Below are 14,662 nucleotides of genomic sequence, written 5' to 3' on the forward strand. Positions count from 1 at the left end.
ACTGCCCGCAAAAACGTTAAGGACATCAAAAGCAAGACCTCAGCCTCGGACAAACCAGAGGACCAGCCCACTTCTTCCAACAAACACGCTCCTTCTAGCCAACCCTCTCCTTTTACTAAACCTCATCACCAAAAAGCACCAATCCAACGACCAGCACGCCTACTAGCTACGACAGACGAAGCCACCCGCCTCGACATGGCCAGACCGATAACCATCACCGTGACCGGAACAGCACGAGTGATCACAGGCCCAATCGACAGCAGCAGGCTCCACGTACTGTGTCAGCCATGACTGAGCTCCCTGAACCCTCTTTGCATAATCAGCCATCGCCTCTTGATGAGGAAGAGGAGGACTATTACGTCATATCAACGCTGACCGTGGCCCCTGAACCCACTGCTTGTGGCCTTACCCAACCGACACCGCCTCACCCCACCATATCACCTCCTGGGGTAGACACTATTCTGATTAACGGATCTCCTGTCCGGGCACTATTCGATTCCGGATGTGAGGTGAGCTCTGTCCTCAGCAAAGCACTGGTCGACCCATCGGATCTCACTGGTGGATCAGTGACGGTCCAATCTCTAGACCGTGGCATTCCTCCGAAGGCTTATCCTATCGCTCGGGTCCACGTAGAATGCAAGTATGTACATGGCACCATTGATGCAGTAGTCATGGACTCGCCGGTATACGACTTTGTTCTAGGCTCCAGGTACATACCTCTAGGAGTTGTCAATAAACCATACTTCTCTCTGCCCGTTGGTAGAACGACAAAGCAGAAAGGGGGTAGCAACCAGCCGGTTGGAAGCCCTGGTCGCCACTCTAACAAATCCTTTACTGGCTCCTCAGCCAAGCTCAAGCCGCGCCACCCTGGCAATGACACTGCCGGGAAATCACGAGGTAAGCGTAATAACTACACTCGTGAAGGTCCGTTTAACTCCTGCTCCTCAGCAATCAAACCGCTCATCCCTGGCACTGGCACTGCTAGGAAGTCACGAGGTAAGCGAAATACCTACACTCGTGAGAGTCCTTGTAACTCCCGCTCTTCAGCTATCAAACCACTCATCCCTGGCACTGATCCTGCCAGGAAGTCACAGAGGAAAGTAAACTTTCACTCTCGTGAAAGTGGACCTCATCACGGCTCCACCCACACTTTAAGGCCACTCTTCCCTGACATTGACCGTGTCTGGAAAATTAGAGGTAAGCCGATAAATCGCACTCACGAAGAAACGCCTCACTATGGATTTAGAGATAAGCCCCGTCCAACATACGCGCATTGGGCCCTCCGCCATAACGTCCATCCCACTTACTGGTCTGCCCCAAGAAGGAGATGTACCCAATCCTATCCACCCGGCCTATTTCCCCAGGTTTCCAGAATTGCCCCTTCCACGTGGCAATCCGCCTGCGGACAGAACATAGGCGACAGCGGACCCTTAGCACGGACACCCCTCTGGACCTTGGCAACCTCTTAACTCTGGGAAAAATTTTCTTAAATGCTACGACCGACAGTAGACGAAACTTGAGTGATATCAACGTTAGCACTTTATAGATCTTTTAACAAAGACCTATCTTACGCAGGGAGGGTTGTGACGAACCGTTTTAGCTCACTCAAGATATCACTCAGGTCTAAGCAGTTAATTAATTTATTTACTCGCTATTAATCATCAATTTTATTAATTTAGCCAATCAAGCGCTAAAAACACAGCCACCACCCCTCCAATCCAACCCCACCCCATTGGCATCGATGTCACATGTTACTATCCCCGCCTTGGCGCGTGTCACACTAGACCCTTGACAAGAGTACACTCCCTCCATCTATCGTGGCAGACATCCGTTGACCCCCCCCCCCTTCCGGGAGCGGCTGGTCACTTCAAAGTACCCATTCAACTTAACGCCTCGGGCAACGCTGTTCGTCTAGCACTAGCCTTTATCAAGGTATAATCTCCCTTGATGTGCCGAGCTCTGATAATCTCCCCTTCATAATCCACCTGACCACCTGGGCTGATTCCCTGGACTTTCAACTCGCGCCTTCGCACAATGTCTATCTCCCGGAAACTCTCGTCACGGTCAAGCGTGGACCCCCTTTGTCAAAGACGTCAGATAGTCTAGACCACCTTTGCACCTATCTCCCGCCACTCACCCCCCCCCCTTTCTATCCACGTGTATATGGACAAACTTCATCGTCCGATCTCATTCACGCTGGAGAGCCCACAGGGAGCACATCTAACTCTTGCTTGAGCTCTAGACTATTTTCTTTCCCTTATTTCACTTTGGATTGGTGCTTTTATCTATAGGCTACATCCGCCTGAAATCTTAGCAACCTAAAGCTGATAGCAGATTTGCTGGCACCAGATCTGTAGACATCAGACCTACTCATCCTTCAAGAGTCCAAGTAACAACGCTAGCCACAGACTCGTCACTGGCTTAACTGATTGGTAGACGCAGCTTAGCTCTGCAACCATACAAGTTGGACTGCACACGGAGCCTGGATCCACTACGCCAGCCCACCAGCAGACAGCATCAGTATCAGCCACACCAGTCTCACCAGTGCAGCACAGGACCAAAAGCTAAGCAACCAGCCTAATGACACTCAGACCATTTGGTTCTAATATCTGATGATGATAGTCTCCTAATGTAAATACGCTAGATCCCATTCTAGCATCTGTACAGCATTTTACCTTTTAACTATCCTTTGTATAATAAACTGTACATAATTTTACATCTAAATATAGTATTTGTTGCCTGCATTATAACGCTGTGCTTGTAGTTTATATGTGCAAGTAAGGATTCTCAAACTATAAAATCCCCTAGACACCCAAAACGGCCAAATCTTTAATCCGACTTGTCACACTCAGACACGAACCAAAGAAAGAAGGCTCAGACATGAACCAAAGAAAGAAGGCTCAGACATGAACCAAAGAAAGAAGGCTTAGACATGAACCAAAGAAAGAAGGCTCAGACATGAACCAAAGAAAGAAGGCTCAGACATGAACCAAAGAAAGAAGGCTCAGACATGAACCAAAGAAAAAGGCTCAGACATGAACCAAAGAAAGAAGGCTCAGACATGAACCAAAGAAAGAAGGCTCAGACATGAACCAAAGAAAGAAGGCTCAGACATGAACCAAAGAAAGAAGGCTCAGACATGAACCAAAGAAAGAAGGCTCAGACATGAACCAAAGAAAGAAGGCTCAGACATGAACCAAAGAAAGAAGGCTCAGACATGAACCAAAGAAAGAAGGCTCAGACATGAACCAAAGAAAGAAGGCTCAGACATGAACCAAAGAAAGAAGGCTCAGACATGAACCAAAGAAAGAAGGCTCAGACATGAACCAAAGAAAGAAGGCTCAGACATGAACCAAAGAAAGAAGGCTCAGACATGAACCAAAGAAAGAAGGCTCAGACATGAACCAAAGAAAGAAGGCTCAGACATGAACCAAAGAAAGAAGGCTCAGACATGAACCAAAGAAAGAAGGCTCAGACATGAACCACAACAAAGTAAATAGCAAGTGTTGTTGGTGTATCCGCTGGAACAGAATGCGGAAGTTCTAAAAGGCGAGAATTGGAATTGGTTAAAAATCAAATTTTTTGCAAAAGTCGAACAATCTAATTTCTAGGATTTTCCGCTTGTAGCACAAACAAATGTTTATTATTTATTTGAAAAGATATTTTAATACATCCTCGTAGGTATTGGCTAATTGTCTTTTTAATCGTCACACTTTTTAAATAATGGGGGGGGGGGTTGGGTTTTAAATTTCTTCATCTCCACACTGTTCTCCTTCTGTCTTTGTCCCCCCTCATCCTGAATTGCATTGCTTCAAATGAGCTATTTTGAATGTTAACTAGATTTAAGTATTGAACATACTAACAAAGAGTAGATAATTTGGGATTCAATAATGAAAGTCTCCAATACCACTGAGTCAACAAAAACACTTTGTTATGGCCCCTAAGTCAACCATTATGTACTGTCAGCGGGTGACCCGTCAAAATAGCGCGGACAAAATAGCGCCGACAAAATAGCGCGTACCCTGTCAGCGCATCATTTCCCCTGCCTTTTTTTTTTAATTCGTTTCAATAAGCGCCAAGCGCATGCGAAATAATTATTAGAATGATTATATAATGTTTTTAGGGGGAGGGAGATTTTTTAATTATTAGAGTTTATTGTTTCATGGGGGGGGGGGTGGTTGGAGCGAGACCAATCGTTATAGAAGGCCTGCACACTGAACTGTAACGTCACAGGTCTGTACGACCTGGCAACGAGCTATTAGTCCAAACTGCCCACGGGTTGTGACGTTGCAGGTCAGTGTTTAGGCCTTCTATAATTGCTGCATATAGACCGACCTAGATATTTTAAAACAAGGTTACAAAGACAGTGTGTGTGGAAACATAACATCGGCTTCGTAGTAGTCCACTCAAGTAGGTAAAAAGGCAGGTTTCAATATTTTCATCATGAATATAAACGAAATAAATACTATTGTATTTTAGTTTGACTGACTACATGATACCACAGGTTACGGAGATTTATTAGTGTTATTATTATACTAAAAGTAAAGTAACGTTTCTCTTTCAGAGCATGCGGTCTATGGGGCAGATGATGTATAGTTTATCTGTTTCTGTGGCCCACGGTTAACGAGGGTGTCATGCGGCCAGCACAACGGCCAACCGCCTTTACTTTTCAACAACTTATATCAGGTGCTCATGAGATTTGAGTGGACTCAGAGGCGCCTTAAATATCCCTGAATTAAGGATCCCAGCCTTCATCGGGACTAGAACCCGGGACTCCAAGGACTTTACCACTTGGCCACTGCACCTCCGTTGTTATCATTTCAGTGTTTATATTCATAAACTGATTGTTATGAAAATATGGTTGAATGCTCGCCGTCTTAAAAATACGGACAGACAGACCACACAAAAACTAATTTCCAATCGGCCTCTACCATTGAACTTCAGCGATTCAGTAATAACAGAATAGATTTGTGGAAAAGTTCCATGACGGGATCCACTATTGAATGATTTTATCACTCCCGCAGTCAACACACTTCAAAGTTGTGACACTCGAGGCATGAGAAGCTAACACATAGAATTCAATTACCACTGTCCTTCAATAGTATGAACAGGGAAATTTTATTTTGCTTCTTGCCTGTTTTAACTTTAAAAAAATTAGTTTAATAATATGTTCACGCCAGGGAAGAATTGAATTTCAACTAATTAAGCGCTCTGTTGCTTCGTTTCCGTAACGCTTTCCGGGAAAGTTATACATTTTTCAAATGATTTGATTATGCGGCTCGCGACAGGAAGCTCAAATTTGTGGTCAAGGTGTCGTAACTGGAGCCTCCTCCGAAGAAGAGAAGTGGGAAGAAGAATCGGACGATGACTGGAAGATACCTCTGGTCACCCAACCCCTTGAAGACAGCTGCTTTTACGCAGGCCAACTGAAGCGTTTTTGTTGGAGACTAATTTGATCATTGCGCAAGCTCTGAGGTTGCAATTTTTTTCCTTTTCAAATTGAGAATGTTTGATTTGGTAATTATCTAATTGAGACTTTTTTTTGTTACTTGGCACGTTGGATAATGTCGCTGTCAAGTTCGTTTTGTCTGGTTTTGTTTCGCTTTCTTTTCTTTTTAATTTTATTTTTGCTCACTTATTGCCTCTTTCTCTCTCTCGTTCTCTTCTTTGCCACGTCTCCTTCTGTCGCTTGTTCTATCTCTATATGTATATCTTTATATCTATATTATAAAGTAGAATGTGAGGGGTATGTATGTATGTATGTTACTTATAGACATCAAAACCGCTTGACCAATCTTGATAAAACTAGGCAGGAATGTTCCTTGGGTACCAACTTAGACCGTAGTGTATGTATTGTAGCCCTAAAACAAACTTAAGACCCTCAAAAAAAATAAAGTTGTCCGACTCTATTACAGCTATAGTATTTTATGGATCTAGGCCATGTCTACAATGTTGACATGAGAAAAGATAGAAAGGATTTAGACCTAGATCTAATTTTAAGAAATACACTTTGCGCAGATAGTTTTTTACTTTGACACATGAAAAGACAAAAGAAGATCCATTGATTTCATTATATAATAAAATTAACCTTCAATTTTGTGTTTCAAAAGCATTTTTTACATTAATTAGTTCCTTATATCTGTGATTACAGATTTCCTGACGAACATTCTTTCATTAGACAATTCAGTAATGAATCGCGTACTAAATATTAATTCGTTTAATTGTTTACTTTATAATCCCATCCCTAGATCTAAAACTCTAATTCAACTCTAAGATGATAAAACTTCTCTTCGCACAGATAGTTTTATACTTTAACACATAAACATATTAATTAAAGTCCATTCATTTCATATTTTGATCAAATAAACATTCAAATTTGGTTTTCTAAAGCTACATTCGTTTACGAAAGCTGCGAAGCCGAGTTAAAGGCCTAGATCTATATTCATTCATGAATCGCGTACTAAAAATTATTTCGTTTAATTGTTCACTTTATAATCCCATTCATTTAACAAAGCTATCGCTCTTTTCGTTTTTAATAGATAAGAATGTATCGACTTTGGGTAAACCCATTTTCGCAAACCTAATTTTATTGTCGTAGCGAAAGAGAAATAACGTGAAAGGATCATTAGCTAAGTTTAACATACATATAAATCCAATCCTCTAGATTATTCAAAAGCATTTTTTACATAAATTAGTTCCTGATATCTACAGATTTCCTGGCGAACATTCTTTCATTAGACATTACCAAGGCAAATGGTTACACATTAACACATCTCTCTTCTGAGGTCTGAGTCTATTCCTAGGCCTAGGTCTAAAACTCTTACTGAACTCTAAGATGATAAAACTTCTTTTCGCAAAGATAGTTTTATGCTTTAACACATAAACATACTAATTATTGTCCACTCATTTCATATTTTAATCAAATTAACATTCAAATTGGTTTTTCTAAAGCATTTTTAATACATTCGTTCGCTGTTCGCTAAAGCTGCGTAGCCGTGTTGAGATAGGCCTATATTCATTCATGAAAAAAAGTTCACCATGCGCAGCACAGAACTCTAGATTAGTGTAGATTTAGATCAATGTCTACCTCAAGATCTACTTTATACTTTATACACATGAACATACAAAATTTAGTCTATTCATCTCAAATTTTAATCAAATATATGTAGGCCTACGAGCAAATGTTTTAATTTGAAAAAAAAAATGGATTTAATTAAGCCTATTAGCTATTTTGATTTGATAGCTTCATTCACACTATTTTTACATTGACACATTCGCTTTACTTATTACATTATTATTTCGTTTAATTGTTTACAAAACACTCTCCGTGACTATATCGACAGTAATGCGCAAATAAAGACCCGCGGGTCGCGGGTAACATATGTCTAGTATATATATATATATATATATATATATATATATATATATATATTGCGCTCTCTCTCTCTCTCTTTGACTCTCTCACTCTTTTTGTTCATTCATTCCTATTGTTTTCTTTCTCTTTTTTTTTCCATTTTAATTTTAATTCTCTGTTTTTCTTTAACTCTCTTTTTATCTCTTTATTTCTTATTTTCATATATATATATATATATATATATATATATATATATATATTTATGTGTGTGTGCATGTATATATGTATGTGTATGTATATTACACATTATTTTTCTCTTCCTCTCTGATTTTTTCTTTCTCCCTCTCCCTTTCTCTTTCTTTCTGTTTCGTCCTATATCTCTATCTCACTCTCTCCATTTCTCCCTCTCTATCTCTCTCTATATATATTGATATATTACACATCCTTTCTCTCTGTCTCTCTATTTCTATCCTGTCTCTACTCTCTCTCGTCCGTTCTCCATCCTTTTAACTGTTGATATGCTTCAGATGAATGCAAAGACGAACGTACTTTTTAATACGCTTGCATAAGGGAAGGGGGTGGGGGGAGAGACTTTGCAAGGGCTACAGCCCTCCTCCAGCCTTATGAAGACAAACATGTGTACAGTACAAGTTGTTTCTAAGAACCTTATGTTCCCTAATGCCCCACATAGGGTCGGCTTTGATCACCAACAGCACACTCATTCAATTTGCCTCTTTTCAAGTCTAGCTAACGAGAGAGTTGCAATAATGCACCACCAACAACTGCAGTATAAAATAAAAAACAAGAAAACAAACAAAAAGAAACCCAGTTAAACTAGACACTTACCATTTCTGTTCATATTGACGGCGAAACATTTTTGTAGCCTGCAGTGTGGGCACCAGTTCCTTCTGGCCTTGTCTATCAAACAGCTTCCTTTGCCTGAAATGTGTTAGAGATGAACCGACCCAATCGTTTAACTGGAACTAGACTATAGATGAGATAGGACCAGATCTAAATCCAAATTGGCAACCACAAATGTTAAGATAATTAGTCAATAAAGTGAGTTTGTGTAAACTCATTGGCGGCCCATACGGTCAGACATACAATACATTAAATTTTACACAAGCTCATCAACACTTCATCTAAAAAAAAACGTTATTGATGAACAAAAAATGTTTTTTAAATCCTGTTTAAGAATGTTTATGTGTATGTGCCCCATTTGGAAGGATCACAAGAAACTGTTTCACTTAGGAACACACATATCTAGTTCATTAGTTTGGTCACAGTATACGTTACATAAAAACACAATTTTAAAATCGAAATTTATTTTTTATATCGTCCACGTTTGATCATTATTTTACTCCCAAGACTTTTAGATATAAATCTTTCTTTTTTTGTTTCATGGTGCCTGAGTAGGAAAAAGAAACAGTTTGTTATTTTAAACACAAAAATGTTTTCTTTCAGAAGCCCAAATGTCGCCGTTGCACTTAGTTTGAACACGATGCGCTTAGTTTGAACACAATGCACCTAGTTTGAACACAATGCACCTAGTTTGAACACAATGCACCTAGTTTGAACACGATGCACCTAGTTTGAACACGATGCACTTAGTTTGAACACAATGCACCTAGTTTGAACACGATGCACCTAGTTTGAACACAATGCACATAGTTTGAACACGATGCTCTTAGTTTGAACACAATGCACCTAGTTTGAACACGATGCACTTAGTTTGAACACAATGCACCTAGTTTGAACACGATGCACTTAGTTTGAACACAATGCACCTAGTTTGAACACAATGCACCTAGTTTGAACACAACGCACTTAGTTTGAACACGATGCACCTGGTTTGTTAAACATGACTAGCGGACAGAACAAAACCAATAGCGACTTTTCTCCCCATGGGGATCGCAAAGAAATGTTTTTAAAGAAATGGACATTGAACATTAATTTTCCAGCTAAGAGAAAGTGAAATGAAAGAAGGGCAGAGAGAGAGAGAGAGAGAGAGAGAGAGAGGACGAAGACATGTTGAAGAAAGAGATTACAGGTATCGTACAGGTAAAGAGTTTAAAACCAACTACAGACTTGATTATCTAGATTAGAACTCGAAAGACTGTAAGAGAAGTGATATGTGTACAAATGTTAAATGAAGTCACTCTGTCTATTTGTCTGTCTTGAAGGATTCTTGAATTTTTTGTACATGTTCGCTTCCTACTTCCCTTTCTCGGGTATAGTGGAAACGTGGCACAATCATTCATTGTCAATGACCACATAGTATTCAATAAAAAAAATTCCTATTAGTTAACTGATTAGTGGTAAATAATTGATTTACTTTATAGAGAAAAGGGGATATAAATCTTGCAGTATTGAGAGATATAGCTGAAAATATGCATTTCTTTCCCTCATGTAGACATAATTATATATATATATATATATTGCTTGTTACCCTCTAAGATTGCATCATTGACTCGGTGACATTGTGTTGACTACATACCGTCCTAGTTAAACATAGTAATTAATGACTTTTACTTCACATCTTCTCTGGGTCACTAGTTTTAGGGTGTAGGAACTAGATGATACTGGACAATTTAAAAACAAAACAAATCAAGCTCGTCCTACCTATGCAGGAGTAAGTGATGTTCTTTCTGATGCTGCGCTTGAAGAAACAGGAACAGCCATCACAGCAGTAGACCCCGTAGTGCTTGCCGTAACTCTTGTCTCCACACACCTCGCAGGACACTGGCACCGGTAGGGTCCGACCTGGGATGACCAGTTTGTGGACGTTAAACAGTGCGTACATAGCTACGTTTCACTATATGAACATCCAAGTGGGAGCGTGTGTGGGTGTGTGAAATTAACTAATTCTTCATGAACATGTATAAAAAGTAATCTTCAACATGAACATGTATAAAAAGTAATCTTCAACTTGAGAAATTAAAAAAAAAAATTATAAGAGCGATAGTATATCCTTTAGAAGAGCATGACTCATGGTGAACGCTCTAATAGTATTCCTATTCCCAGTTACTATAAGAAAGATTTGTCCACCGATCGCTTCTTTAGAATAGTTTGCGTCAATCGGCACTATTTTATTACAATCTCAGAATTTAGCAAGCATGGTTATAGTTCTATGTCAACAAATGTCAGCTCTTTGCTAGACTCACCTTGCATGCAATTATTAAAATGAAAAAGGACTCGATCTGGTTAGTGTATCGTAGTACTATTTTGCACACTAGCGTAAGTGACGGAAGAAATAAAACTAGTCGACCGGCGGCGTAGCATACGCCGCTATTTAGCGGCCGGCCTTAGGTGACCGAAGTGGGCTCCGCACTTATGCGACCGCAGTGGGACCCGCACTTTCATAGGACCCGCGCTAATTCTAGGTGTATAAATTATTAACTTAAACCATTGTATAACTTATAACAGATTTCCCGCAGCCTCCTGACGATTTACCAGGAGCTCTTGGAAATCTCCTGAAATTGCAAAATATACGAAATAAAATGTCCAGATATATCTTTGTTCACCAACACAGATAATGACACTTTGTTCGTAATCACTTTTAGTTGATAATGGTTGACGCACTTTGTTAAGCTACCTCTATTACTTCTCTTTAACTCATAACTTCGTGGAAACTTCCGTGTTGGTAGGCTCAAAAACTGGGGTGGGCATGGATCTTGAAAACGGCTCTAACGATTTTCCTAGAAATTTGAACGTTGATGATTATTGTTGGGAAAAGAATTACTAGCTCTTTGGTTACATTGTAAAACTCTAATACTCGAGGACTCCACAAGAAAGGGGCCCCTGTGTACGTGAAGATAAAGCCGTATTTCTTACACTTAAATCTTACATTGTCAACTGTCGTGGCTAAGAAGTGTCTGCTTGTAAAAAAAAAAAAGCAGCTATAGACTTACGGCAGTGTGTAAACCCCCAAAACATTAATTTTTTTAGACCAAAATATGCATATTAAATATTAAAAAGAAAAAGAAATTAAATTTACAATCACAATATTTTTCTTCTAAAATATCGCTTGCTTTTAAGTAGTAGTATTGTTGTGTAATCAATGATCAAATACCTCCTAATCCTTATACACCTTGCAGTTTTGGTTGGGAAAGAGATTTAAAAAAATGATTATAAAACTCAAGGAACAATTTTAAAAAACTAGATCTGCATCGTGTTCTAATACGAACAAATGGTTTTATTCTTCAAGAACCTTGTTCTCATTACTCTTACTGTTACGTGTACATATTAATGTTTCGGATGTCCCTTCAAACTAGAAGATTATTACATCCTATCCCAAACCTCCCATAGAATAGAGAGGGATAATCGCGGGTAGGGTTCAAACCCGGGACCATCAAGACAACAGTCCAGAGCGCATACCAGGCTACTATTTAATTATATTAAAGATAAAAACCGTCTCGACTTCAAAACAAAACGAATTATTATTGAAAAAAAAAGGGAAGTACCCCTTTCAGAACTTACGATCTATATGGCCAAGAATGGTCAATGGTTAAAGAAGGTGACATGTGTCCAACACAACGACCAACCACCTTTACTATAGTCAGGTACCAAGTACAGTTTGGTGAACTCTAGCATCCTAAAAATCCGGAATTTCTTCACCGAGATTTGAGCCTAAGACTACACGGTTTGGAAGGCAAGCGCTTTACCACTCAGTCACCACGCAACCTAAATAATAGTAGTCTACAGACACTTTGTCCTTATTATATTATCTTATAAGTTATTGACGTTACTTCAAAACAGAAGATAATTACGTCCTACAATTCTTTACATCTCTTTCTGAGATTTATTCAATTAAAAAGTGATTTATTTGTCATCAAAAACTGAGATATTTATAAGGATCCTGTGCAATTTCTCTTCCCCCATAAATTAATATGCTCTTTTTTAGTGTGGACATAAATATATTGCACGATGCCCATCTTACCGGTCAATAAAAACATAAAAACAAAAATGTTTTAAATCAATGTTTACTTTCTATTCCAATAATAGTTCTATATTGAACTAAATAGTCATTTTTTTCACATGATACATACACAAAACTGGTAATTAACGATTGTTGTTCTTGCGTTTTCAATTTTCTTTTTCATATGCTAGAGGAATAGAGAGAGAACCAGACTTCCATTAATTAAAGTTTGATCTTGGCCACCACATTAGCTACTCACCTAATCGGCCATACTAATAAAGTTAAACATAAATATAGACCAAAAAAATATCTAAATGAAAAATGACTTCAAAGTATTTCTGTCTACAGAACTTGAACAATTTTAATTTAAAGAATAATTAATGAAGTGTTCATTGTGAAATTGTAATCAAATGTAATTGTCACGCAGCAAAAGTTTATGTGCCAAATTTTAGCAAATATAGAAAAATTTCAAGTTGTCAAAATGAAGGATCAAAGTTTCTCATTTTTTGACTTTTTGACTTGAATGTAGGAATTTAAAGAAATAATAGATTCTTTAAAAGCATTGTGTTATTTGTGATAACATATAACCATTGTCCAGGCTCACTCTCTCTCTCTCTCTCTCTCTCTCTCTCACTCTCTTTCTCTCTCTTTCCTCCCCCCCCCAACACTGTCCCCTCTCTCTCTCTCTCTCTCTCTTTCAATAGATGTGTTTGCTCTATAATGTCTCGATTGATTCTTCGACTGACTCTGTGCACTGTGTCTGCTACGTTCTTCAGGAATCCATCGTGTGAAAGTAAAACGAAGCTCTGAGGAGGTCAAACCTAATCTTCCCAGACTTATTTGCATACATCGATGGACAGTGTCCAGGAAGAGTTACTATTGAGAGACCAATTAAAGTCCATTTGACTCTTGACACTGAGGTTCTCAAATCTTTAGCCGCACGGTCAAGAGCAGAGCCGAATTCAAGGAAGTGGAGGCCCTGGACAGTAGCATCTAGTTCTAGAAATGCATTTGAGGCCTTACACAATTAAGACGTTACGATATACACATTCACACAGAGGCACACACACAGGCACACACGCATAGATATCTTCTTCTTATAAAATACAGACGTTACTTCAAAAAAAGAAGATGATTACGTCCTACGCGTAGAACGTCATCTCTTAAGAAAAGTATATACAGTCCTAATTAGTACTTTCAAAAGTAATCCTTTTATAGCACTAAATTTGATAACTTTTAACTGTCTAGAAATATCAGTTCTGAGATCGTAAACGTATAATTATTATTATTAATATTATTAAAAACGAACTACAATTCATTCTCTGGCACAGCCAGGGTCAAGCTTCTAGAGATGTCTGCTGCAGTACCGCATTCTGACCGGTATCGAGAATTTCCTTATGGATGTGAATGGTATCTATGAGGTCCGATGTCATTATCCCTTCAGTTGATATAACAAAAGGCTTTATTGTTATTTTAGACAACTTCCATAACCGCTTAATTTCTAAGCGTAGGTTGCCATATTATTATTATTATTATTAATCATTAGTATTATTGTTAGTAGTATTATAAGTATTATAGTGAAACGTGTTTCAGCTTCTCTGGCGCTGCCAGGTTGGATAGTCTTTAAGGGACATACAATTCATTGTAGACCTCTTTAAGGGACATACAATTCATTGAAGACCTCGTTAAGACTGTCCATTGGCCGCTGAACGTTTGTGTCAGCTCTTCGGCACTACTGTCCTTTTGGTAATCTTCTTAGGAATGTTTAGAATGTCGAAAATGTCTGCGAAGTCGTTAGTCAACAACGCTTTCTGCTAATATCACAATTGTAAGGATATGACTCTGTTCACCCGTACATTCTTACTCTACCGTAAATCTGATTCGAGTGAAATTTACATTTAAAAGGGGGGGGGAGAGAAATAGAATTGCTTTTTAAGTCATTTACTTACCCATACTATTAATTCCAAAAATTAAATTCTGAACAGTTTATAGATGCCTTCATAAAATGTGTTTCTCAAGTACAATTCCTTGAATCAAACAGGAGACAAGAAAGCCGGAATCAACTTCTGATATGTCCCTTAGCAAATGTGTCTTCCTCTTGCTTGTATTATGGCAGAGACACTCCAAACAGCATTGTCTTCCCTTTTATAGGGCAGCTTGGGGACATACTTTAAAAAAAATCTGGCATGTGGATCAACTCTGTCCATCCCTTTTTTTTTTCCCGCCATTAACTCTAGGAAATCGACACTGGCTCTCTGACGTCATCAAGTCAGAGCGCTTCTCCTCGGCCATAATGCCAGGCGGTGGCTGGAGCCGTGGCAGTCAATACTCCGGCACGGACAAACTCACCTCTTCATGCTGAGACGATTGATCATCTCTTGTCGAGCAAA

General features: G+C 39.0%; 1 protein-coding gene across 1 annotated transcript in view; it reads right to left on the reverse strand.

The window, feature by feature from the left end:
- LOC106053161 (nuclear receptor subfamily 2 group E member 1-like) overlaps window positions 1-14,350 on the reverse strand; it is a 38,107-nt gene extending 23,757 nt beyond the window's left edge. Inside the window, exons 1-3 of the mRNA XM_013208638.2 lie at window positions 14,222-14,350; window positions 9,977-10,117; window positions 8,201-8,293 (exon numbers count right to left, since the gene is read on the reverse strand). Of these exons, the coding sequence (XP_013064092.2) occupies window positions 8,201-8,293; window positions 9,977-10,117; window positions 14,222-14,225 (238 nt within the window). The 5' untranslated portion in view covers window positions 14,226-14,350. The remainder of the gene's footprint in view (window positions 1-8,200; window positions 8,294-9,976; window positions 10,118-14,221) is intronic.
- Between the last annotated feature and the right edge of the window lie 312 nt (window positions 14,351-14,662).

The sequence above is a fragment of the Biomphalaria glabrata genome, chromosome 15 (genome assembly GCF_947242115.1).
Source record: "Biomphalaria glabrata chromosome 15, xgBioGlab47.1, whole genome shotgun sequence".
NCBI lineage: Eukaryota > Metazoa > Mollusca > Gastropoda > Planorbidae > Biomphalaria > Biomphalaria glabrata.